A 22,619-nucleotide genomic window follows, 5' to 3' on the forward strand; every position below is an offset into this window, starting at 1 on the left:
TACAATATAATGAATAATAGGATGGTACCATATAAAACTGAATTCAATTTTCTCTGTGTCGCCTTTCCACGAGTGGGGGGCGGGGAGGTTTCTCACAGAAAGACCTCTCAAATAAAAAAAATGGAAAGAAAAAGAGTCAAGGAGGGTGAGATGAAGAAGAGAGCCGAGGCAATGTGAGAAAAGGGCTGGTGTGTGCAAATTTTGCCTTTATTGTTGAAAAATGCAAAAGAAATCCCTTTTTATTGGGTGATAAATATAAGAAAAAAAAGCAAGAAAGGACTCACACGAGAACGTCTTGAAAGTCACACCAGCATCCTCCCAGAGACTTTTGCGCCATTATGGTGGATCACAATTGGGGTGGATGTAGTCTTTCTCTTGTATTTGTATGTGGGAATTTTATTTGCCTCCATTTGGGGGTGTTGTGAATGCCGGGAAAAACTCACCCGCAGGATGGGTGGGTGGAAAACCCTGGGAGAAAAACCCATTCGAAGGGGATTAGTTTACCAAAATGTTTTTGAGATTTTTCTCTTCTTTTTTTTCTCATTCAACCCACCACCCCATCTCCCATCATTGAGGGACTTATGTGTAACACATACAATTCCCAATGAATCAGAAGAGAAAATTTTTCAATAAAATCAATTGGAATTTGCATGAAAATCCTTCATAGGTATTTTTCAATGAGGATTTCCCATTGTTACCGAAGAAAGTCAATCATAACGCGTCCAGTTATAAGAGTTGGTGTCCCACAACGTGTAGAAGTTTGTTTATGCGTTGTAATGCGATTTGTGAGTAGTATTAGTAGGAAAAGTCGATTTTTTGTAAATTTCATCAATTTGAAAGATAAAAAATGCTCATATCTTAAGTTCTATTAGGCCTACAGAAATTTCTTGAGTAGTTATGGAAAGGTATTGAAATAAGCTATAATCTGACATATATTTCGATACATTTCAAGGTCACCTCCAGAACACAAAATGGCGGACTTTTGTTCTACCAAAACAGTTTTTTGCACTTTTTGCCCTCAAGGAATGGTTCTAGAAGTTTCTGATGTTTCAGAAAGTTGTAGAGTTTTGCAAAACCTTTAATTTGATACCAAATTGAGCAAAATCGGACAAACCGTTCAAGAGATATGGCTCTTAGAACTTTTCAAATTCAAGAATTTTTCAAATGGCCATATCTTCTAAACGGCGACATAGATTTTCTTCATTCTCAGACTGGTGAAAGATATTGAGTCAGGCTACAACATATCAAAATTTAAAAGATTTGCCTAATGGGGATTCGGAGATATTGCCCCTTAAAGTTAGGCAATTTTTGTTTTTGATTTTAGCGCCTCTTGCGGATATTTTTGGAACTTGGTATGTTCTAGACAGTTGTAGGGCTTATCGAAACCTTTCATTTGATACTAAGATGGTCAAAATCGATCAAGCCGTTCTCGAGTTATATCGAAAAAACACTATATGCTTTACTCCGCCATATTTGCTAAACTGCTTGACCGATTTTCAAATATGAATTATCGATGAAAACGTCTCACTCAGCTCTACAACATACTAAAATTTCAGACCTCTAGCTTTAAGGGAACTGGTCGACGGTATTTCAAAATGGCGGACGGCGGCCATCTTGGATTTCGAAAATGCGAAAAAATAAAATTTTACACCCACATTTCGATATAAAACTTCAAACCGGAAGTCTCTATCTGTTACCGTTCTCGAGCTATAAGGCAAAGTTTGGCGCAGAGGCCGGCAGGCCGGCCGGATCAAAAATTTTCCACCACCATTTTCGTTATGTGGGATGTCTAAAACGTGCTCATACCAAGTTTGAGCCCGATCTGAGGTGGTCGGTTTTTCCGACGATTACAATACTTGGTATGCCACGATTGTGGTATACCAACTAATTTCCTTTTCTTTCATTTGCGATTATCTTGCTTGTTTTTTGTTATAGGTTTTCAAGTAAAAATCCTTTTTTAATTTCATTCAAATATTATCCATTTTATTTATTTTCAGTCTTCAATGTGATTTTTAATCACTTTGAAATGATTTTTTTTTACACCTAAAACAAACAACTCAACACCAAAAAATTAACACAAGACACCCAACCCTCTGCAAAAAAAGAAAATCCACAATTTTCACTGAAGAAAAAAATCACGCAAGAGTCGCTCGCTTAGCCACAAAGTCCCTACTACTCGGCTGTCGATCCTTATTGGTGAATTTAGCATAAACCTTCCTGTAGCGCGCAATATCCTGCAAACTCAGTGAAGGTCGCGTGGAGGCCAGAGCTTCAAGGAGATGCTTCTGATGGATCACAACACTCTCTGGGATTTCCTGAACAAAGAAAAAAATCTCTGCATGAAAATTAAACGGAAATTCGTTGCGAAAATGCAACGATATCGGATAAATTGCACGATTTGCCTTCAATTAACCACCCACCTCCCTCAGATACCGTCGAATCCCACCCCTCTTGCACTTTCCACTTCATCACGAATCGCTAATAGACAATAATTACCATCCACAAGGCACTGAAGGTGGAAATTTATCTCATTTCTCTTTTGCACACTGTGAAGAGTTGTATGAGAGTAAAGGAAGAAAAGATTTTGTAGATGAGAGATTAATTTAATATTTTTTATGAGAAGTAATTAGAGAAAAAATCATATTGTCTCTCTCTTTTTCCCATGGAAATCTTAGAAAGTTTCAAGTGCCTGATGAAGGGAATAAAGTAGAGCACGGACTTTCGATCTGAACATCGAATTTTCGGTAATTCGAAGCATCGAAGCGTATTCGAAGTATACTGCAAAAGAACTGCTTCGATTATTCGAATAATCGAATAAGATTCGAAACTTAAAATATTTCAAAAAGCTTCGAAGCTTCGAATATCTAAAAAATTATTCGAAGCTTCGAATCTTATTTGATTATTCGAATAATCGAAGCATTTTAAAAACGAAGCAGTTCTTTTGCAGTGCTTCGATTTTTTTCTCAACAATTTGAAGCATCGAAAAGTTTGATTTTTCGAAGCCCTAGAATAAAGCAAACAGAAAAAAAACATTAAATTATCAACTTTAAAAAACATACTTTTCTTTGCTCTTAAATGCACTAAAAGTTTATGCCTGAATTTCTTCATTCGAAGCATAAATTATTTCTATTTTTTAATTTTGAAAATCGCATGTGAAAACCTTGTCAAAACTGTCAATTTTTTGGAAAATAAACTGTCAAACTTCAACGATAAAAAAATTAGAAATCATGAGTCGTAAATAAAAGATTTCTTATAAAAATTGAGGGCTTAAGAAGCCAGCAAAGCTTCATCTAAACGTCATACCCATTAAAGTCGGAATTATGTGTAAATAAATAGCTGAAATTTATTGCAAAAGTGTCGCCATTTTGTTTTTTAGACTCCAATTAATCTTTGATTTAACAATTAAATAAATTTTCAGACGTTTATCAATTGCAGGAAGCGACATAGGTACATCAACCTAACAGTTTGTAAATCCAAAATGGCAACTTAAAATCCGCCATCTTGTTTTTAGCTGTGATTCTTTCGAAGAAGAGAATAGCACAGCTTCTGTGTCCACTCTAAAATTTAAGTCAAATTCCTCAATTTTCATCCCAATTTTACAGGATTTTCAAGAAAAATCCATTCTTTAACTAATAACTAAATAATAACTAAAAATAACCTTTCAAATAGTCCGCCATCTTGTTTTTTTAGAGAGAAATTTTCTTGAAATCATTTTTTATGAAGACTTTTTATGAAGAAAAAATATCCTTTTGTAATATTTTGATTAATAATGAAGTAATAGAGAAATAACAGAAAAATACAAGAAAATCTATCCTAACTCGAGTTAGGTTTATAATACTCGGACATGGTGAACATAAGGAAATTTCAAAAGAATCCAAATCTGAGAAGTTTTCAACTCTACCACCTCTTCTAATGGATGGTAATTAGTGCCGACGCAAGAGGAGATAAGGGAAGAAAACAAGGACTTACCTCGCTTCTGGCAAGAACCTCTTTCACAGCAATCATCGTTGCCGACGTGAGAATACTCCGAATATCCGCTCCTGTAAAGTTTGCTGTTTTCTCCGCCATTTCCGACCACACCACATCCCCATGCAGGCTGAGCCCGCGTGAGAGTTTCCCAAAGATCTCCTGACGCGCTGCCGCATCCGGCAGGGGGCACTCAACCAGCCGATCAATGCGCCCTGAACGCAACAGAGCGGGATCCAGAAGTTCCGGACGCGATGTTGCCCCAATCACTGTAACACCCTGCAGCGATTCAACCCCATCGAGTTCCGTGAGGAGTTGATTGACAACACGATCCGTAACACCAGTGGAATCATGCCCCCGGCGTGGGGCAAGACTGTCGAATTCATCGAAGAAGAGAACACACGGACGTGCACTGCGTGCTCTATCGAACAGCTGCCGCACATTCTCCTCACTCTGCCCAATATACTTTGCCAGAAGTTCGGGTCCCTTCACGGAAATCATCCGCAAATTCCACGCACGTGCAATCTGTGCCATGAGGAAGGTCTTCCCAACACCCGGTGGGCCAAAAAGTAAAACTCCCGCTTGATTCCTCAATGGAGACTCTGCGAAAATCCCTGCATACTTCGATGGCCACAGCAGCACCTCCTCCAGTACTTCCATTGCCTTCTCCAACCCAGGGATTTCATCTGACGCCTCCTCCTCAGCATCCTCCCCACGATGATTCTCAATACCCTCGAGACAGAAGCTACTGGTAACCTTCAGGGTCTCCCTGAGGATGTCCTCCGTGAACTTTGGCACGCGTGCATTCTCCTTGACACTGCAGAAAATTGCTCTCTCAATGAATTGCATGAGATCCCCAAAACGATAGCCTTCGGTGAGATTTGCAATTTTCTCCCAATTCACCTTCCCACGGACTCCACTCCGCCCGGAAACTTCACGCAGAATAAAAAGCCTGGCATCAGCATCCAAATCCGGTAGCTTCACAAGACGCTGAAACAGGTGCCTCCCGCGTGTTGTATAAATCCTCCCACAGAGATTCTTCACACTCCCCACGGTGGCAATGACGGAAATCGCTGCGGAGGATGTAAATTCCAGAATAAGGCTCTGAATGATGTCGGAAACTTTGGCATAGTACTCAGAGTCCTGCGTATGCTGATCCCCAACATTCTTCGTGAGAACATCAAGATTATCCAGCAGAAGGATTGATGGGCAGTGAGTTAGGCATGTTGTGAAGATGAGACGTAAATCACGATGAATTGACTCGGGCTGAAAATTCATGGAAGGAATTTAAATTAAAGAAATTATTGCCAAGAGGCATTTATCTGGCTAATAATTTGATTTCTTTGTGGAATATTTTTAATTATTCTGAACAATTTAACGAATAAAATGAATTTTTGGCTGAATAATCGTTTGTTAATAATTTTCAACATTTAGCGAATAATTTGAATCAAATTTTTGTCAGAATTCCTGAATCTTTGACGAATAATTTGAATTCTCTGCTAGAATATTTATAAACATTTATGATCAATTCTAATATTGAAAGTTCTGTGTTCTCTGAACATTAAGCGAATATTTTTTTTTACAGTTTTCTGAATATTCTGCTGTAAACTCCGAAAAAATTGTAAAAAAAAGTAAGTTAGAATTTTCTCATTATTATATGGTGTTCTGACGCTCTTATTTTTTTTTAATAAACTGCGTGTAAAGCTGCATTTTTCTTAAAATAATTTTTTTCTCTTTAAAAATTGGAAAATTAATTCTTTCAATTTTGTAAAATTAAAATCATATAAATAAATACAAGAAATTGACTTTTTTCATAAAATTTTATTTTTGATTGGAAAAATTATAGGTTTTTCTTAATTCTCCTCCCCAAAAATTGATCAAATTTATGTTAAACCTTTTTATACGCTAAAATTTGAATTTTGACAGAACATTTAGAATTATTCTTTACTGGAGAGAATTTTTAAAATATCTTCCAGAATATTTTTGAATATTGTGAACATTTAGCGAAGAATTTTAATTTTTGGCAGAATATTTTTAATTATTTTGAATTTTTTGTGAAGAATTTTAATTATTAGTTGGTATACCACCTATACCACGTATACCACAATCGTGGCATACCAAATTCATTAATATTTAACGAATGATTTAAATTAAATTTTTGACAGAATTTCTATGTTTTTGGTGAATTATTTGAATTTTTGATAAAATTTCTAAACATTTTAGCAAAAATCTTTTCCAATCATTCTTCTTCTCTCTCTCTCTTTCTTCAAGAATGTGCTAATAAAACCATGTTAACACTTGAAAGACCCAACATTTGGCACAACGCGGAGGATCAAATTGGTACTAATTGTAAGTACCAGCTGATAAAATATGCTCAATAATTAATTATTAATCAGTTTATTGAACGAGGATCGAAAGTTTCACTAATTCTTGATCTCCTTCAAGAATTCCTGCACCTAATTACTAAATATTTAATTGAGAAAATCGCCAATGAAAAAAAATCCCGTAGAATCGGTGCAAAATTGCCAATTCAAACGACTTTTTTAGCTGCAGTTTTGCTTAATTTATTATTGCGTCCAAATCATCACAAACTTTGATTCTTAAAGTAACTTTTTAGTCACTTCCGGCAATAAAATAAGTCTACATTAATGATTTTTACCGGGGAAAAGTGAACAAGAGTACTTTATTTGGGAAATATGGGGAAACATAACCTCAAAACAATGGTTAAAATGTATGAGATTTTAACTGGTAGTGAGTACCAATTTGATCCTCCACGTTGGATTCTGACTTTGACCTCAATTATCTTCCAAAGAAAAGACTTTTCTCGAGATTTTCTTTCTGCTATCTTAAAGTAATTAAAATTCCCTACACATAGATGCTAAAATAATCGAGATAAGTCTAATAGATTTTGACGCCCCCGGAAGGAGAAAATTACTCCTAAAGAAATTTCTAATAGATTTTATTCTGTGACGATTTTAATGTTCAAGTTGGTAGCAAGTACCAGTAAAGTCCTCCGAGTGTTAAAACACAAAAGATTCAACGAATACTTTGTGTTTTAGACAATTTTGACTATTCTGAAAATTCCGCGAATAATTTGAGTTTTTGGCAGAATCTTTCTAATAATTCTGAATATCTGACAAATAATTCAAATTGTTTGTTGAATATTTCAGAATATTCCGTACATTTAGCGAATAATTCCTATAAATTCCGAATATTTGTACAATTTTCATACAGATAATAACCCCCTTAATTCTTTCTTTTTTGTTTAATTTAAAATTTAATTAATTTAAGGCATTAAGAAAGCAACTTAGAAGGCAAATAAATTTAATTTTTTTTAATTAAATTATTCCTTACCTTTCGTCCTTTATTGCGTGAACAGAAGAAAATGTCAAAGTAGCAGTGAAAGGGGGCTTTTGAGAGATTTTCCAGAATTTCATCACAAATTCGACTTTTACCACTATTGGGTCCACCAATGAGGAGAATATTTTCCGGGAGTGGTTTCTTCTGACGCCCATCCAGGCAGAGATTTTGCTTTAAATTCTTCACATTCTCCTCGACAATTTGCACAAAGGAAGGAACTCTGATGAAGGTATTCTTCTTCACTTCTTCAGCTGCCTCATTGGCATCTTTGAACATTCGCACTTCATCACTAACGAAGATTTTTGATTCCCTGACAATGTCCGAGTCCAGGAGGCAGTATCGGAATGACTCCGGAATGAGTTTGACGGTGATAAAGGTGCCTTCGCGTAGTTTAAGCATTTGCTCCTGATTCAGGACAACTGGGAGGATTTTTGTTTTATCCAGGATGAAATTTTTGAAGTCATTTTCAATGTCTTTCGCCTCGCGGAAGGAAACATTGCGACTTGGGAGTAAATCAATGCGTTCAATGAAGTTTAGCACGGTATTCTTGGGTCTCAGTTCAATCCTTTCAAAAGGACGTACACCAAGGATGCGCATTAGGGGCTCATACACTTCCACGGAAGGGAAGATATTGCTGGGAAAGCCCTCATCTGTGGGCAGAAGCTTCACAGAGATGAATGCTTCACGATTTTCTGACGTTCTTGCCAGATAAATGCGACTGAGATCGAAATTTGTCGGAAGATTTGCTTTTGTGGTGAAGATTTCATTAATTTGATTGCAATCAATCCACTTTCGTGGAATTATCCGGAACTCCGTTGTCACCGTGACTTCTGCAAGGAGTTCTTTGTGTAATTCCTGCATTGCATCAATCTTGGATTCTATGCCATTGCTGGAAATGGATGAAACACTCGCAAAGGTTGAGCTCTTGGACAAGGGATTGGATTTTGGGGCACTTTCTGTCTCTCTCCATGGCGCCAATGTGGGAAGTTTGTCCTCTTCTTCCCCATGGGGGATATGAAGGGATGTTCTATTGGCTTTCTTTGCTGCCAGAGATGGTTTTGTACCCACAAATGGGGCAACAATCAACTCTGTATCATTCTCAATCCTCCCAAATTCCATCGAAGGCTCAATACTGTCCACTCTAAGCACAACAGAGATACTCTTATTGAGCCATACGACAATCTTTTGATGCACTGCCACAATTTTCGTTTGATCCAGCATTGTTGCCTGAATCCGGGAAGCACTCAGCTGTGTCATTTCCCAATCAGTCTGAGAACTTGGCGTCACAGACACACTACGCACAAACTTGGCTTCCGACACGAGACTACACTTAACAATTGAACCCTCTTTGAGACCCAAAGCTTGAGCTGTTGCCCCATTGAGACCTACCTCAGTGTCGTGAAGATTTGTCCCCGGATATGAAGCCCACGACACGTACGAAGTCTCACCGTAGTTGAAAGTTATGCTGAGGCATCCATGCTCCTAAAATAAATGATTTTTGCATTTAGTTGCAGAAAAAGGTTCTCAGGCATCCACTTGAGATCCCTGAATGTTGACATTCCGGGAAAACTCGTGGGAAATGTGTGGAAAACACAAAGAAACTTACATAAGTTGACACGAGGCGAAAATAGCTCTCAGGAAGGACAATGTGATTGTTTTTCAGTGGTTTATACACCACTGTCATTGTTCGACGATACATCTTGGTTTTCACACACTTTTCCCCCTATTTTTTCTTTGATTTTCCTGCCTATTTTCACGATTTTTCACTTCCGACCACTTCTTTCGGGGCTCTGTGTTTATTTTTATTCGCTACTTTTGACATTTGACACTTCACATCCCAGCCACCAGGTGACTTCGCGGCATAAATTCGGCATGATTCGGGTTTGGAAGAAAAAAAACTTCACCCTAACCTCACATTTTGATGCAGCTGTCAAAGTTGTCCCCCTGCAGGAGGAAGAAAAAGTGATTTTTGTGTGAGTGTTTTCCCCCAGAGAAGAAAGTGAAAATCTCCGTGCGTACACCCTTTTATGAATCACGCGTGATTGCCCTGGACAAATGTATCAGAGTGCCTGTGGTGCGGCAACAGGTGGATGTGTTAAGACTGAGCATCATCACAGTCGCGAGAGTAATTTGATTTCACATGAACCAGCAGTGGCGCCCGTGGAGCACGACTATTCCGGCTTTGACATCGTTAAAGCCACCCAATATGGGGCAATTGGGCGCGTTAAGGAGCTCATTGAGGCCGGGTGGGATGTCAATCAGCCCGACAGTGAGACGGTGACTCTCCTCCACTGGGCAGCCATAAACAATCGCAAGGACATCATAAAGTACTTCCTCGAGAAGGGAGCTGTTGTTGATGCAGTTGGTGGGGAACTCAATGCCACACCGCTGCACTGGGCCACGCGACAGGGGCACATTAGTGCTGTGGTCCTCCTCCTGTCTGCCGGAGCTGATCCGAGCATCCGCGATGCCGAGGGGGTGTCCTGCATTCATTTGGCCGCACAATTCGGGCACACAGCCCTTGTGGCGTACTTCATTGCGCGCGGGGTGAATCCTGACCTGCAGGATCGCACGGGTATGACGGCACTCATGTGGGCAGCTTGGAAGGTTGTGGAGATCGATCCGGTGCGACTTCTGCTCACACTGGGCGCCAATCCCAGCGTTGTGGATCACACGCACGGCAACACAGCACTCCATTGGGCCATCTTGGCCCGCAATGCCACCGCTATCAACACACTAATCCTCAAGGTGAGTCATCATCTCTGTCACCTCTGTCTATCCGGGAATCTCCTTCGCCCCACGCATAGTCCCCCCATCCCCATTTACGCTTTGATAATGACAATGAATCATTAAGCGGGCAAGTTGCGAAGAAAACGTTGAATTTTATTGAATGAAAAATATCAATGCAAAAAGGAGGCTATTCACCATTCACTGCCAAAGAAAAATTGTGATTTTTATATTAGAATCCATGTGATGCATATACCGTCAAATGGGGTGAATAGGGTCAAAGAATAAATTATATTAATTAAAAAATAATAATTTAAGGTAAATCTACAAAATAAAGGTTTTTACATTTATTACACGAAGCATATGCATCTGAACATTTTGTATGTCTGTTGTGTATTCACTTTAAGTTTAAGATTACTTTTACAATTAGTTTTCAGGACAGTTTGAACATTACTCTAATTGATGTATACTCATTGTTTTTTTCTTTAATGCATATGCTTCGCTATATCCCACAACACCATACATATTTTCAAAAACAAATTATCCGGAAATCTCTTTTCTCCCAAGCTACTACGTGTGTTGTATAGAAACATAGTCGTAATTCAAAATTTATTTGTAGTAATATGCATAAGCTACATGCACCAAAAAATAATAAATACAGGCATAAAAGCTATTAGGCGCTGAATATAACAAAACCTAAATTAGAGAAATTACTTCTTCAAGTTGATTATTACTATTATTTAGGTATAAAGCATATGCTTCATGCACTAAAACCAGACTACAACTATTTGATAATTTTTGTGAAACATATGCTTTGTAATTATATTTCCAGTGATTAACTGGATTAACCAGTAGCTTAAAAAAATTGATATTTGAATATTTACTTATGTACATCATTCACAACAACAAATATCGACTTATGATTGTTTTATTCTGGACGTTTCACGTACTACATTTTTTTTTAATGCGTTTATGAAACTTTAATATCATTAAATCTTCTTGATGTATTTTCTAAGTTAAATATAAAAATACACGCATTGTTATCTGCATTGGCTTCTTATATGCATGAAGCATATGCAGCATCGACAAAGGATGTTTTTCAGAGTTTATTTTTTTTTAATATTGTATTTTTTATACCTACTAATTTTATTGATGTAAAAATGCAATATAAAGAAAATTTCCTTACTGATTGAAACACGGGAAAGACCATCTTTATATTTTCTCAATTTATTTTCGTGTGCGACGTTTCGAGGGCACGGGTTTCTCTCTTCTTCGGGCAATGAAATTGCGGGGAAAAAAAAACGTCAAAATTTCCTTTTTTTTATCGCTTTTGACTTTTGTAAAAATATTTTCAATGTAGGATCAATTTTGCAAAAGCGTATCACTGATTCACTGTAGAGTGAATAAACTCCTTTTTGTTTTGAAATATAAAAGAAAAACTCTGAATTTTTTAAAATTGGAGATTTTGCAGATTTTAACTTAAACAATTTTTTATTTGAAAATATTTATTTAATATTTGTTTATATAATTTAAAAAAATATAATATAAATTGCATGAAATTATCAATGCAAGACAGGCAAGAAGTTTTTTTTTAGAAAATTCTCCATTTTGGGATTCGTCTGCTTTTGTGGTTTCCTTCCAGGGAAAAGCCAGTCTAGACATTCCAAATTTGCGCGGGGACACCCCGCTGACGATGCTACAGTCCCAAATGGGTGCCTTTTGGATTTCACCGAAGGTAAGTGAGAAGCTGCGTGAAATGGGGCAGGCACAGCAGCGACGGAACATTCTCGTGCGATGGACAGTGGATAAGAGGGTACGCTGGTGGACGATGGTGGCTACACCCTTTCTTGTCTTCTACCTGGCTGGGCTGATCTTCAGTTCGGACCTGCTGTACATCATAAAGTTCTTTCTCCTCGGCTGCCTGTATGCTGTGACGCACACCGTGGGACGGGTGATGTTTGATGATCATCTCATGACGCTCATTCCGCTCAGTGTGTACCTGGCCACGAAGTTTTGGTTCTACGTCACGTGGTTGGTGTACATTGCACCCGCGGTGTCGGCATGGCTGACATTGGCCTTCTTGGCTTCCAGTGGGATACTGTGGTGGTGCTTCCTCAAGTCCTGGCGCGGGGATCCGGGTGTCATTCGTCCGACGCAGGAAGAGCGAATGCGCACAATAATTGAGCTGAGTGAACGCGGCGGGGCGGGTTTTGCACCACCGGGTTTCTGCTCATCGTGCCTCGTGAGGCGTCCCGTACGGTCAAAGCATTGCTCTGTGTGCGATCGATGCGTAGCACGGTATGATCATCACTGCCCGTGGATACAGAATTGCGTTGGAATTGGGAATCATCGGCATTTCATGGGGTTCCTGTGGGCTCTCATGTTCATGTGCGCGTGGATGGTGTATGGGGGGGCGCAGTTCTACATGGTGCAGTGCGAGGTGACCTTCGATGGGTTCTGGCAGGCTCTAATGGTGATTGGGATGTGTCAGCCATGGGTGGGATGGGTGATGGCCAATGCTCTGCTTCATATGGCCTGGGTGGCAACACTGGCCCTCTGTCAGACGTACCAAATTGTCGCACTGGGCATGACGACGAATGAGCGCATGAATCGCGATCGGTACAAACATTTCCAGGCCAAGGGAGGCAAATCTCCCTTCACACGGGGCTACCTAAATAATCTCGTGGATTTCATGGAGTGCACGTGCTTCGGCCTCATTAAGCCAAATCGCATTGATTGGATGACGTTTTTCGATTTGGACAAACCCCAAGAGCACGAACCCCTTTTGCGGCCAACGGACAACTATCAGTACGTCTAGGGCATGGAGAAGCCATCAGTGGCACCGGAAGAACAACCACCAGATACACAATCAGTCACAGTGTGAGTACACACGAATGCAAATGTACTCGTCATAGAAAAGTATTTTTTCTTAATTCCCAAGAGTGAGAAAATGCAGGAAAAAAAAGTATCCAAACATCCTTCTTTTCATTGATTTTTTCCTCTTTTTTTGGGCTTTTTTGAGAGCCTTCCGGAAAGAGAAATAAAAAAGAAATTCATGATTCAGATTTACTTTAAAAAAAAAATCGAGATTTGTACACTGAAAAAAATTGTATACAGAGAAAAACTCAAAAAAATCATTCAAATGAAAGAAAAGTATTTTTAGTAAATAAAAGAAAATCTTTATTTTCTAAGTATTTTTTATGTTTTTTTTTTTGTGAAAAAATGAAAAATTTACCAAAAATTAATGTTTTTTTTTTCTGAAAATATCTGATCTATCGTCAAGACATACTGAATGGTCAGTTCCCTTCTTTTCTTTATTCTTTGTCATAAGCACTGGCAGAAAGAAAAGAAAATTAAATCAAAAAATTCGATCAGATTCACACAGATGTAAAAAAAAATTGCATTAAGGGGTGTTCTTTTGAGAGCTGGTGAAATTAAATGTTTTTTATTTATCTAGGGGTTTTTCTTAAACTTCGTTTTCCAATGTTGGCCATTCTGGGGCTGAGAAAAGTGAAAAAAAATGTGACTTATTCGAATATTTTTGACGTTTTCCCATTTTTCTCAGCCCCAGAATGGAAATTCAAAATTCTGTTACATCAAAATCTGCAATGGTAATTCCTCTTTCATTTGCTTTTTACCCCATCAAAATCCATCCAGTAGATCTGTGAAAAAGTCGGAAAATCACAAGATGGCGTCGCTTCTAAGATGTCGAAAAGTGATTTTATTACACATCAATAATTAGGCTACAAAATGTAAATAACATCGGAAAAGTAAGTTTAAGGAAAACCCCAAAAAATTACAAAATTCTCAAGAGACCCCCCTTAAAACAAAAATATCGTTAAGCCTAGACGCCTTTAGTTCATACACATACCTTAAAATTTGACATACTATCTAAGACACCTCTTGAAATTCTTTATCATTTATTGTTAATAAATGAATTCATATGAGTTTGAATCGCTGTTTTGATTTCATTATTCTCTACTACATTAACTAATTCAGAAAGTTCCTAAAAAAACTAATTAAACTGATTGAGTTACTAATACGTTTCTCTAGAGAACGAATGGTGTCTTGGCTAAGTCAGTCTAATAATGTAAATCTTCTATTTTTTTAGAGATCTATCGAATTTGGCAAAACTTTATTTGATTTTGATCTTTAAGATTATCTTTCCAACCTCGATACGTATTAAGAGTAAGTCTGAATCGTTAAATTTTCAATTTAAAAACAAATATAGTTGAGATTAAAAGAAACAAAAGAAAAACAACAGCACCACCACATTTTCTTTAAGATCTACATAAATCTAGATAGAATAATGAAAGATGAAAAGAGATCCCTCAAATGAAAAAAAAGAAGAAAAAAATTAATTTTAATATAAAAATAAATAAAAACCAAAATATGATTTGGCTTCTTATATTGCGGAGAGCAAATCAAAGGTGAAAAAAAAGAGAACAAAAAACGTAGATTTGTGAGAAAAAATAAAAAAAAATAAGTGAACTATACAAAAGAATAAATCTAGTCAATAGAAATGCTATATAATTTATCACGAAAATTAATCTATATTATTATCAAAGATAAATGTTTTTCACGCAGGAAATGTATTGAAGATAAAACACAATTTAAACGTCATTATAAATATTTAAAATATTTATACCTACAATTTTTTCTCTAAATGTTCGCAACGTTCGCAATAACGAAAATAATCAAACAAGGGGCAAATAATTACTTAATTTAATATTTTTTCGTGAATTTTCATTTCATATTAAGGATTAAAAGAACAAGACAAAACGTTAAGGAATATTTTTGAAAATATAGAGTGGAGCTTGAGAGTATCCTTAAGTATTTGCAGAACTTCTAATACCTGACTGTAATCAAAAATATATCTCCAGACTTTTTCGAAAATATTCAAAAAACAAAAATTAAATTATCAAATAAATATTCTGTATAAATGTATTCGGAAATGTTTTATTTTCATCTAAATTCTGAGAGTTGTTTGCCACTTGTTTTTATATATCAACAAAACAAATAATGAAAAAAACTGATTTAAAAATAAGGAACAAAAATTTGAAACTTTGCAAAAAATGTAAAATTATCGCTTGAAAAAAATAATAGAAAATAGGAGAAAACATTAAAAGAAAAAAAATCTAACATTTCTCGGTGTGTCATTGAAAGTATTCAACGTTCGTCTTTTTCAAAATAATCTTCCTTTCTTTTTAATTATAAAATGAACATAATATCGCATTAAAATAAAATTAAATTGCAATAAAATTCGCGCTTTTGATTAGAAAAAAAAAGAATCACAGAAAAATATTTTAAGAGAAATGGGGCTAAAAAATCACTTTTGATTGAATAAAATATTAAGAAAAATGTGAATATTCAAATTAAAATTAAAGAAAAAAATGTTGATTGGAATACCAATTTATTATCCTAACTAAATACCTAATAAAATAAAATTTAAAAAAAATCTACTATATAAAAATTAATTAAAAGAAATATCAAGTAGTGCTGTTATAAATAAATCATGATGATATCCGTGTATAATTTAATTTCTTTTCCTTTTAGTTTTTAAGCTAAACCAAATTATGGAAGGAATATCATGTGGAAGATTACAAAAAAAAAACAAAATTAAAAAATATAAGCTGTAAAATTTAATTTAGTTTTTAAAAAGCATTTTAATTGTAATTTATAAGGATACAAAGTAGTTTAAAATGAATTAAATAAAAATGCACAAAATTAATTTCTTTCTTTCATTGGAATAATTTTTTTGTTGATGTTTTCAGTGAATTCAAGAGGAAAGGGGAAAGAATTAAAGTGATAAAACTCTAATGAAATCAATAATTCAATTTATTCATGTTCTAAGTTTTATTACACAAATGCCTTCTACCCTGCTGCCAACATTCCTCAGCCCTGAGGAAAACGTCTCGAACCACTCGGTCCAAGACTTCAGGGGTGAAGGAGTCGATCGCCATATCAGTGCAAGCCTCGCAAGCCTTCAATTCTGCGATGTTTCGGGGCTTGTAGCGGTACGTGATAGCCTTGCTTGCACCCTATAAAATTCTGATGCAAATGAATTTACTTGTTCCTTCCTTCCCTTCCTTCAGTACTAGTTTTAGTGATTTTGGGGCTCGATGTGACGGTTGGTGTTGTCGCCTCGACGGTCTGTTGTCAAAAGAGACCGGAGTATAGTCTATTTTCGACTGAGATGCCAAATTATCCGACTCTTCTTAGCGCCACTAGCGCTCTCTCTTGGAAATGCGAACAAGTTGAATGAATTAAGGTTGAGTGACCTTGCTGGCCAAGCCAAGTCGCCATTCTTGGAGATGACTCTCCCAGGAAATGCTTAAAAAATAAAATTTTCAACAATTCCCAGTTCCCGAAGGCGAGGAATCAAAGAAATTGAGATCATGTCTCGGTACGCTGCGTCGTTGACAGTAATGGGATACCCTCTGCATCCTAAAATACATATCGTCGCTTGTATCAGCACTTGTAATAAAATCTTTAAAATGAAGGGTCTTTACTACAAGGGCTGATACAAGCGACTCAAACAAAAATAGGAAAATTAAAAAATTTGTTAGAAAATTCCTTCAGAATTTTCCATGAAGGATTTTTCATCTCAATAATCCTGAAAAGGTTAACCTCACAATACCTATATGTACTATTAAAATACAAAAAATAAATAAAACTGCAACGCCTGTAAGTTGCTTTCAAGATTAAAGACAAAAAGGGCGCTGAGTGGGGTGAAATAAATCAATTTTTCAAATTCTTTCCGTTAAAAATCAATTCAACGCGGAACTGTTTGTGAGAGAAGAAAACGCGCGAATAAAAATTTTGTAAAGAGATGTTTTTGAGTGGAGTAGAGAGAAGAAAAAAAAAAGCACAGCAATTTGGCCGGTAGCACAACGCAGACAATTCCCGCATTTTGCGTAAAAATTTCCAAGGTTCTCTCCCGCGCATTGTGCAGAAATTGAGTTAATTTTGCGTGAATGCCGCGACGTATTGCTCGCACCTTCCAAAACATTTCCTCATGAGCTGCTCCCCCGGTGGCAATGACATTCTCACTTCTTGTTCTTTTTCTCAAATATTTATTCATCATAGTGTATTTTCTTCCTTTTTCATCTCTTCTTCTTCATAACTTACTATTTTTTCTCATTTTTTTTTTACTAAATTTACATAACATTTATTACTTGTTTTTTTTTCTTCATCTGTGTGTCTGAATTTATTTTTATTTTTGTGTGTTACGTGTTTTTTTTTTAAATTTATTTGTGTGTGTGTATAATATATACAAAATTTCTATTACATGTACTTCCGGGAGCACACAAATAAATAATAGATAGATAATAATAAAAGCGAAAAATCTATCTCAAACTTTCTTTTTTTTTCTTCCTGCAAGAGGATCTAAATCCGTTTAAAATATATACTTATAGATTTTAATTTTTTAGTGATCTTGTCTTGTAAGTTATTCCCAATTATTTTTCGCTATAGGGTGTCCCAGAAAAATAATGTAATGATTTGTTACCAAATAGATGATTTTGTAGAATTCATTGTTAAAAAAATATTTAATGGAATACTGCTGAGAATTTGTTGTAAATAAAAGTTCTTTTTTAAGAGTTTTTAAGGCAAAACTTCAATGTCCGTTAAATTCAATATTTTATATGAAAAGTAATTCGACGTATCGGATACTTATATGTATTTCTTCAGGTTTTTCATAAAATGGAAAAAAAAATATTAAACCGATATATTAAACAAATTCATCAAGAAGCTTATCTCATACGAAAAACAAAGAGAGCAATAAACTGCAAAAAAAATCATTTTTTGTTTTGTGTAAGTTTTATTTTTAGTTTAATTAAAACAATTAAATGTTTAATAAAAAGTAATTTTTAGAATCTTAAAATCACAAAAAAATCATTTAAAAATTAACGATTCTAATACTAATTGAAAAAGAATTCTATACGGTTAAAAGATCTTTTGAATGTAAAAATTACTTCTCTCCTTCTTCTCTTAATTGTGCAGATTGGCCACTGATTAGAGAAAAAAAGGAGACAAGTCATGCTGTGAATATAATAAATTGTTATTTGACGAAGTTAAAATTAGATCATTTAATTCCCTGAGGAAATACCTAAAAATTCTGAAACGTCGGCTTCCAAAAATAAAAATTAGAAAATTCATGTTTTTTCTCAACTTTCTTTTCACGAAATGTTAAATTAATTTTAGTCAAATCGACCGCGGAGGTCAGATAAATCCTCCAAGGGTTAATTACAAAAATAAAGCTTCCCTATTGGGACACCTTTCAGCGAAATTTCTTTTTAAAAAATCCATAAAGGTATGATGTAAGAAATTGAACAAAGCCCCATAATAAATTTGTCAATTTGTTGAATGCTCTAATTATTTGTATTTAAAAAAAAAACTAAATATACATATTTTATTTTAAATTAAGAGGATACAGTAATAATATATTTATATATTAATTGTTCATTTGGTATATACAAATTGAAAAATTCATCCATCTAACTTCATTTAATTTTCAATTATTTCTTCATTATTTTCACATCTTTTTTCTTTTCTTTTTTTTTGTATATGAATAATTTGTGTGTGTGTCACGTTATATACAATAAATCATCTTTTACTATTTCTTCATTAGCATCTTTATCTCTATTTTTTTTCTCAATTAAATAACAACTTCTAAATAGCAGTTTTTATCTGTTATTCAATTTTCGCATCAAGATTTTTTTCTCACACTTTTTTTCAACTATATTTACAAAGTGAATATAATAAATTTTTTAATCATCTTTAGTAACATTTTTTCATTAATTGTTTTTTTTTGTTGCATTAAAATGTTTTAAAATTTGAATTTTTTCAAAGAGAGTCAAAGAAGTTTTTTTTTCTTAAATTGTTTTCTCAAAATTTTCATTAAAACTTTTATTTTTGTCCTCAGAAAGGTTTTTTTTTTTTATTTTCAGAAGTAGGGGATTAAATTCGCACTAGAATGAACGCTTTTCTATGTGTTTTGTTTTGTTTTTTTTTTTATAATATATATTATCTAATATATAATTTTCTCTCGCGCATATAATATGTTTTCATTAATAAGAATTGATATTTTTTTTTTACTTTTAAGTACTCGATGATGAAAGAGCCGCAAACAGTTAAAGTTTTTTTTAAAAAGCTTTTTTCTATTCATTAAATTTTCCTTTTTGCAAAAAAATTTTTTTTAACAAATTTTCCTGTCTCAGAAATCCTTTTCTTTTTACGTTTTTTTTTTAACTTCCCGTCAGAATTGTATGTATGTAATTTATGTAAATTATTATGTGTAATGCTCCAAAGGCCACTTTTATTCCATTTTTTTACTTTTCAATTCTTTCCCATTAAAAATTTCCTGTGAAACGCAAAGAAAAGAAATCTGATCGATTTTTCGCGGAAAATTAATAAATTTTCTTCTTTTATCCACCTTAATTTTTTGTTGTTGTAATTTATGATTTGTTTTACAAAAAATGTAAAGAAATAACGAAACCATCACACACTGAATGCAGCATCCCCTATTGACAAGATTAACACAGGCTAAGAAAGTTATATAGACTTTATATATTATTAATTTAATTTAAAGGTGATCCAAAGTAATTAAAGAATCACTAATGAAATCATTTATTACTTTACCTCGCAGTGTGTCATCAACCTTTTTTTCCCTTCTTGTTACATCATCACGGGTTTATTGATTGAAAGTGATTTATTTGATGGCGTCAGAGTGGCTAAAATGTCTCCACTTTGTTGACTTTCCATCAAATCTTTTTTTTTCTTTCAACTTCTTGAGAAAACAATACAAAGGAATATTCACTGAAAAAAAGTTCTTCTTCACCTTCTGGATCTATCTCTTCATTCACAAAAAAAATCCCATCAATTTCGTGTAATAAATTCAAACTTCTCACATTTGCAGAGCCCATCATGTTTAAGGAAGAATAAATTGAAATTTACTGAGAATTAGAGGACAAAGACGTGAGTGAAAGAGGTAAGAAAAGGTACATTCTTGTAAATTTCATTGATAAAACGAGAAATTGATTTAAGAGAAAATCATTTAACACGTTTAAGTCCATTAAAATACACCGAAATCATTTTTTACGCGGCTTTCAAGAATGTCAATATGCTGTCAAAAAAATTACCCGGCTGGTCTATACTCGACTGAGATTACTCTGAAGTTGTCAAAAATTAAAGAAAACTTTTCCATTTTAGCGTGTTCATTGAAATATACTCAGATTTTCTACAGTCTTCATGACAATTTCCTGATATCTCATGTTTCCGGAAGCATTTTAGGGTTTCGCAGTTAATTTCAACGATTAGGTTTCACAGAACAATTTTCTGCTTTTCCATACTTCCCAGATCTAATTAATAGTTTTTGAGCATTTTGTTGATTTGATTAATCTCGTTTCGTGAAACTTTCACTAAAATTTGTTCCTGACTTTACGTTATTTTGAACGATTTTCTAACTTCTCCTGTTACACGGGGTTCGTTTCTGCTTCTTTACGTTCTGCGAAATGATTTTTTATTCCTCATACTTTGCACAGTTTGTTTCTGATTTATTATGTTTCGTTTAATTTTCAATGTTTTATCTATTCAAAAGAGAATTTTATGGTTTTCATGTTTCTAGCTTTCTTCTTCTTTTAAAAGTTTTTTCGAACCGGACAGTTTCAGGAAAATGGTTTCCGATTTTCTATAAAATCAGGAAAACAAATATTTAATTTATTCTGATGCGTGGAAATTCTTAAATATTTTATCGGTTTATTTTATACTGTTCCAGTTTCTCATGTTTCGAAGAACTATTTGATATTTTTAACCCTTTAAGGTTTTTTGGGTCATACGCTGACCCAAACGTGAAACATTTTATTTTTTCAATTATTTATGAATGTAATTGTTTTTCCATGTTACAAATGCATCAAATTCACTCATAAGGGGCCAAAGAAGACGTTCTGAGTGAGAAAAGTCCCCTAAAAAAATTCATAGAATAAAAATCGCGATAAAAGAGCGCATGTTTCAATGTTTTTATGTTTCACGTTGGACGTTGAAGGGTTAACTTACTATACGAAACGTTTTTACGATTAATCAAGTAGGCTGTGTGGATGTCAAAATGACATCCGTCCCTGAACAATATAAAAAGAAGAAGAAGAAGATTAATCAAGTTTCACAAAACTTGTTTCTGATTATTTTACACGTTTTAATACACGAAATGAAAGAAAATCAACTTTCTAGAAAAAAAATTCTACTTGCCAGCCGGGATAACTGTCAAACAAATTTTTACGGCGTATAAAAATAAAAACCGTCAGTGTTAATTCATTTCTTTTCTGTCATCAGTTGAAACTGAAAAGAATCCAGAAAAAGAAAATAATTTCTGAAGGATTTAAATTAAAAACTTGAAAAATTTACTTTAGAAGACTAGTCCTTGAAAGTTTTAAATGTAAATTAAGGAATTTGGGGCATTTTATTTCCAAAAAAAAATTTGCAAGTCAGTACCCGCATTTTTTCTCTCTTCTTTCACCTCAACCTTCTCGGCAATTCCAAAAAAAAACAATATTCCAATAAGCATGAGTGAGTATACCTACTGTTTTCCTTCCTACAAACATTTTTTTTTTAATTGACGCGCCAAATATATTTAATTTATGTAATGAATGAGGTACTATTAAGAAAATAATAAAAGAATAAACGTCGGGAAAAGAGGAAAAAGGTATAACATTTAGTATATTTTTTTTCTGTACATTTGCCATTCATTGTCTTCCTCTACTTTCTTTCTCGTCTCTAAATTAACTTGTAAAGTGTAATAATTATTTAAAAAAAAAACTAACAAAAGGATACATCACATTGGTCAAAATAAAAACATTGGCTTAAAGTGCAGACACAAAAATTCGCCATTTCGACAGGTAAAACACGGAGGAACTTTAATCGGGGAGTGGAAGTTTTTTCTTATGTATTTTTTTTTATTTTCAAGATAAAATCTCACCTGATTATTGTTGGGTCAGAGAGTGGTCAAAGGTTGTAAAAGGGATCGATCCATCGTGGATGAATAAATAAATAAAAAAAATGAAGAATTAATGCCTCCTGCCGAAAGGTTTAGCGCTGTGTAGCGAAAGAAATTATTAATTAAAAAAAAAAGGGAGAATAGGTTTATCTAGGCCGGCGTGTGCTGTGACGAGGATTGCGATGCATTTAGGCCAATATTGGTGCCACCACTGAGATGTGTTGTGGGTGGATGGAAACCCGTAAAATTGGTCGTACAGCACTCGGGCTGTGTCACAATTGGACGCACACTCGCATCACCATCGATCACCTGATGCTCCTCCAGTGTTGCGCGACTCTGTGGCTGCGTCGCCTCCGCAACGGCTATCGTCGACGCATTCGACTCGGAACTGAGACTAATTGTTGTTGGTGTTGTCTGTGGTGTAAGGCAATCATCTGTAAGCCGTAGTGCCACCTCCAGATCTCGCAGCACTTCCGTCTCTTTAGATTCGATTAAGTTGAAACGTCTGAAACAATCAAAAGACATTTTCAAGCAAAATTCTTCTTTGAAAATTTAATACAACAAAATCTTTCAATAA

At 34.8% G+C, this 22,619-nt stretch overlaps 4 protein-coding genes across 13 annotated transcripts in view; 2 read left to right on the forward strand and 2 right to left on the reverse strand.

The window, feature by feature from the left end:
* The window catches only part of LOC129795542 (histidine-rich glycoprotein-like), a 446,033-nt gene that overhangs the window by 242,334 nt on the left and 181,080 nt on the right, over positions 1 to 22,619 (forward strand). The gene's annotated exons all lie outside the window — the stretch shown is intronic.
* Positions 1,954 to 9,189, reverse strand: LOC129795473 (peroxisomal ATPase PEX1). Its single transcript, XM_055836769.1, has 4 exons — positions 8,933 to 9,189; positions 7,321 to 8,808; positions 3,970 to 5,232; positions 1,954 to 2,315 (listed from the first exon to the last, which is right to left on the reverse strand). Exons 1-4 carry the CDS (start codon positions 9,023 to 9,025, stop codon positions 2,136 to 2,138), a joined length of 3,024 nt encoding a protein of 1,007 aa, XP_055692744.1. The 5' UTR covers positions 9,026 to 9,189; the 3' UTR covers positions 1,954 to 2,135.
* LOC129795517 (palmitoyltransferase Hip14) lies at positions 9,239 to 13,247 on the forward strand. The gene is made up of 2 exons (XM_055836876.1): positions 9,239 to 10,074; positions 11,696 to 13,247. The coding sequence occupies exons 1-2, from the start codon at positions 9,382 to 9,384 to the stop codon at positions 12,869 to 12,871; spliced, it is 1,869 nt and encodes a 622-aa protein (XP_055692851.1). The 5' UTR covers positions 9,239 to 9,381; the 3' UTR covers positions 12,872 to 13,247.
* The window catches only part of LOC129795635 (MOB kinase activator-like 2), a 33,189-nt gene continuing 32,302 nt past the window's right edge, over positions 21,733 to 22,619 (reverse strand). For all 9 annotated transcript variants that reach the window (XM_055837080.1, XM_055837081.1, XM_055837087.1 and 6 more), the window contains exon 6: positions 21,733 to 22,547. In XM_055837080.1, the coding sequence (XP_055693055.1) occupies positions 22,193 to 22,547 (355 nt within the window). In that variant the 3' untranslated portion in view covers positions 21,733 to 22,192. The remainder of the gene's footprint in view (positions 22,548 to 22,619) is intronic.

The sequence above is a fragment of the Lutzomyia longipalpis genome, chromosome 4 (genome assembly GCF_024334085.1).
Source record: "Lutzomyia longipalpis isolate SR_M1_2022 chromosome 4, ASM2433408v1".
NCBI classification, from domain to species: Eukaryota; Metazoa; Arthropoda; class Insecta; order Diptera; family Psychodidae; genus Lutzomyia; species Lutzomyia longipalpis.

Bases quoted from the DNA above. Each gene is read 5' to 3' on its own strand.
- LOC129795517 (XM_055836876.1), top strand. From the start codon at position 9,382: ATGTATCAGAGTGCCTGTGGTGCGGCAACAGGTGGATGTGTTAAGACT. The intron at 10,075-11,695 runs GTGAGTCATCAT...GTTTCCTTCCAG, and splicing joins TCAACACACTAATCCTCAAG to GGAAAAGCCAGTCTAGACAT.
- LOC129795473 (XM_055836769.1), bottom strand. From the start codon at position 9,025: ATGTATCGTCGAACAATGACAGTGGTGTATAAACCACTGAAAAACAAT. The intron at 5,233-7,320 runs GTAAGGAATAAT...ATGAATTTTCAG, and splicing joins CACGCAATAAAGGACGAAAG to CCCGAGTCAATTCATCGTGA. The intron at 2,316-3,969 runs GTAAGTCCTTGT...TTCTTTGTTCAG, and splicing joins AGGTTCTTGCCAGAAGCGAG to GAAATCCCAGAGAGTGTTGT.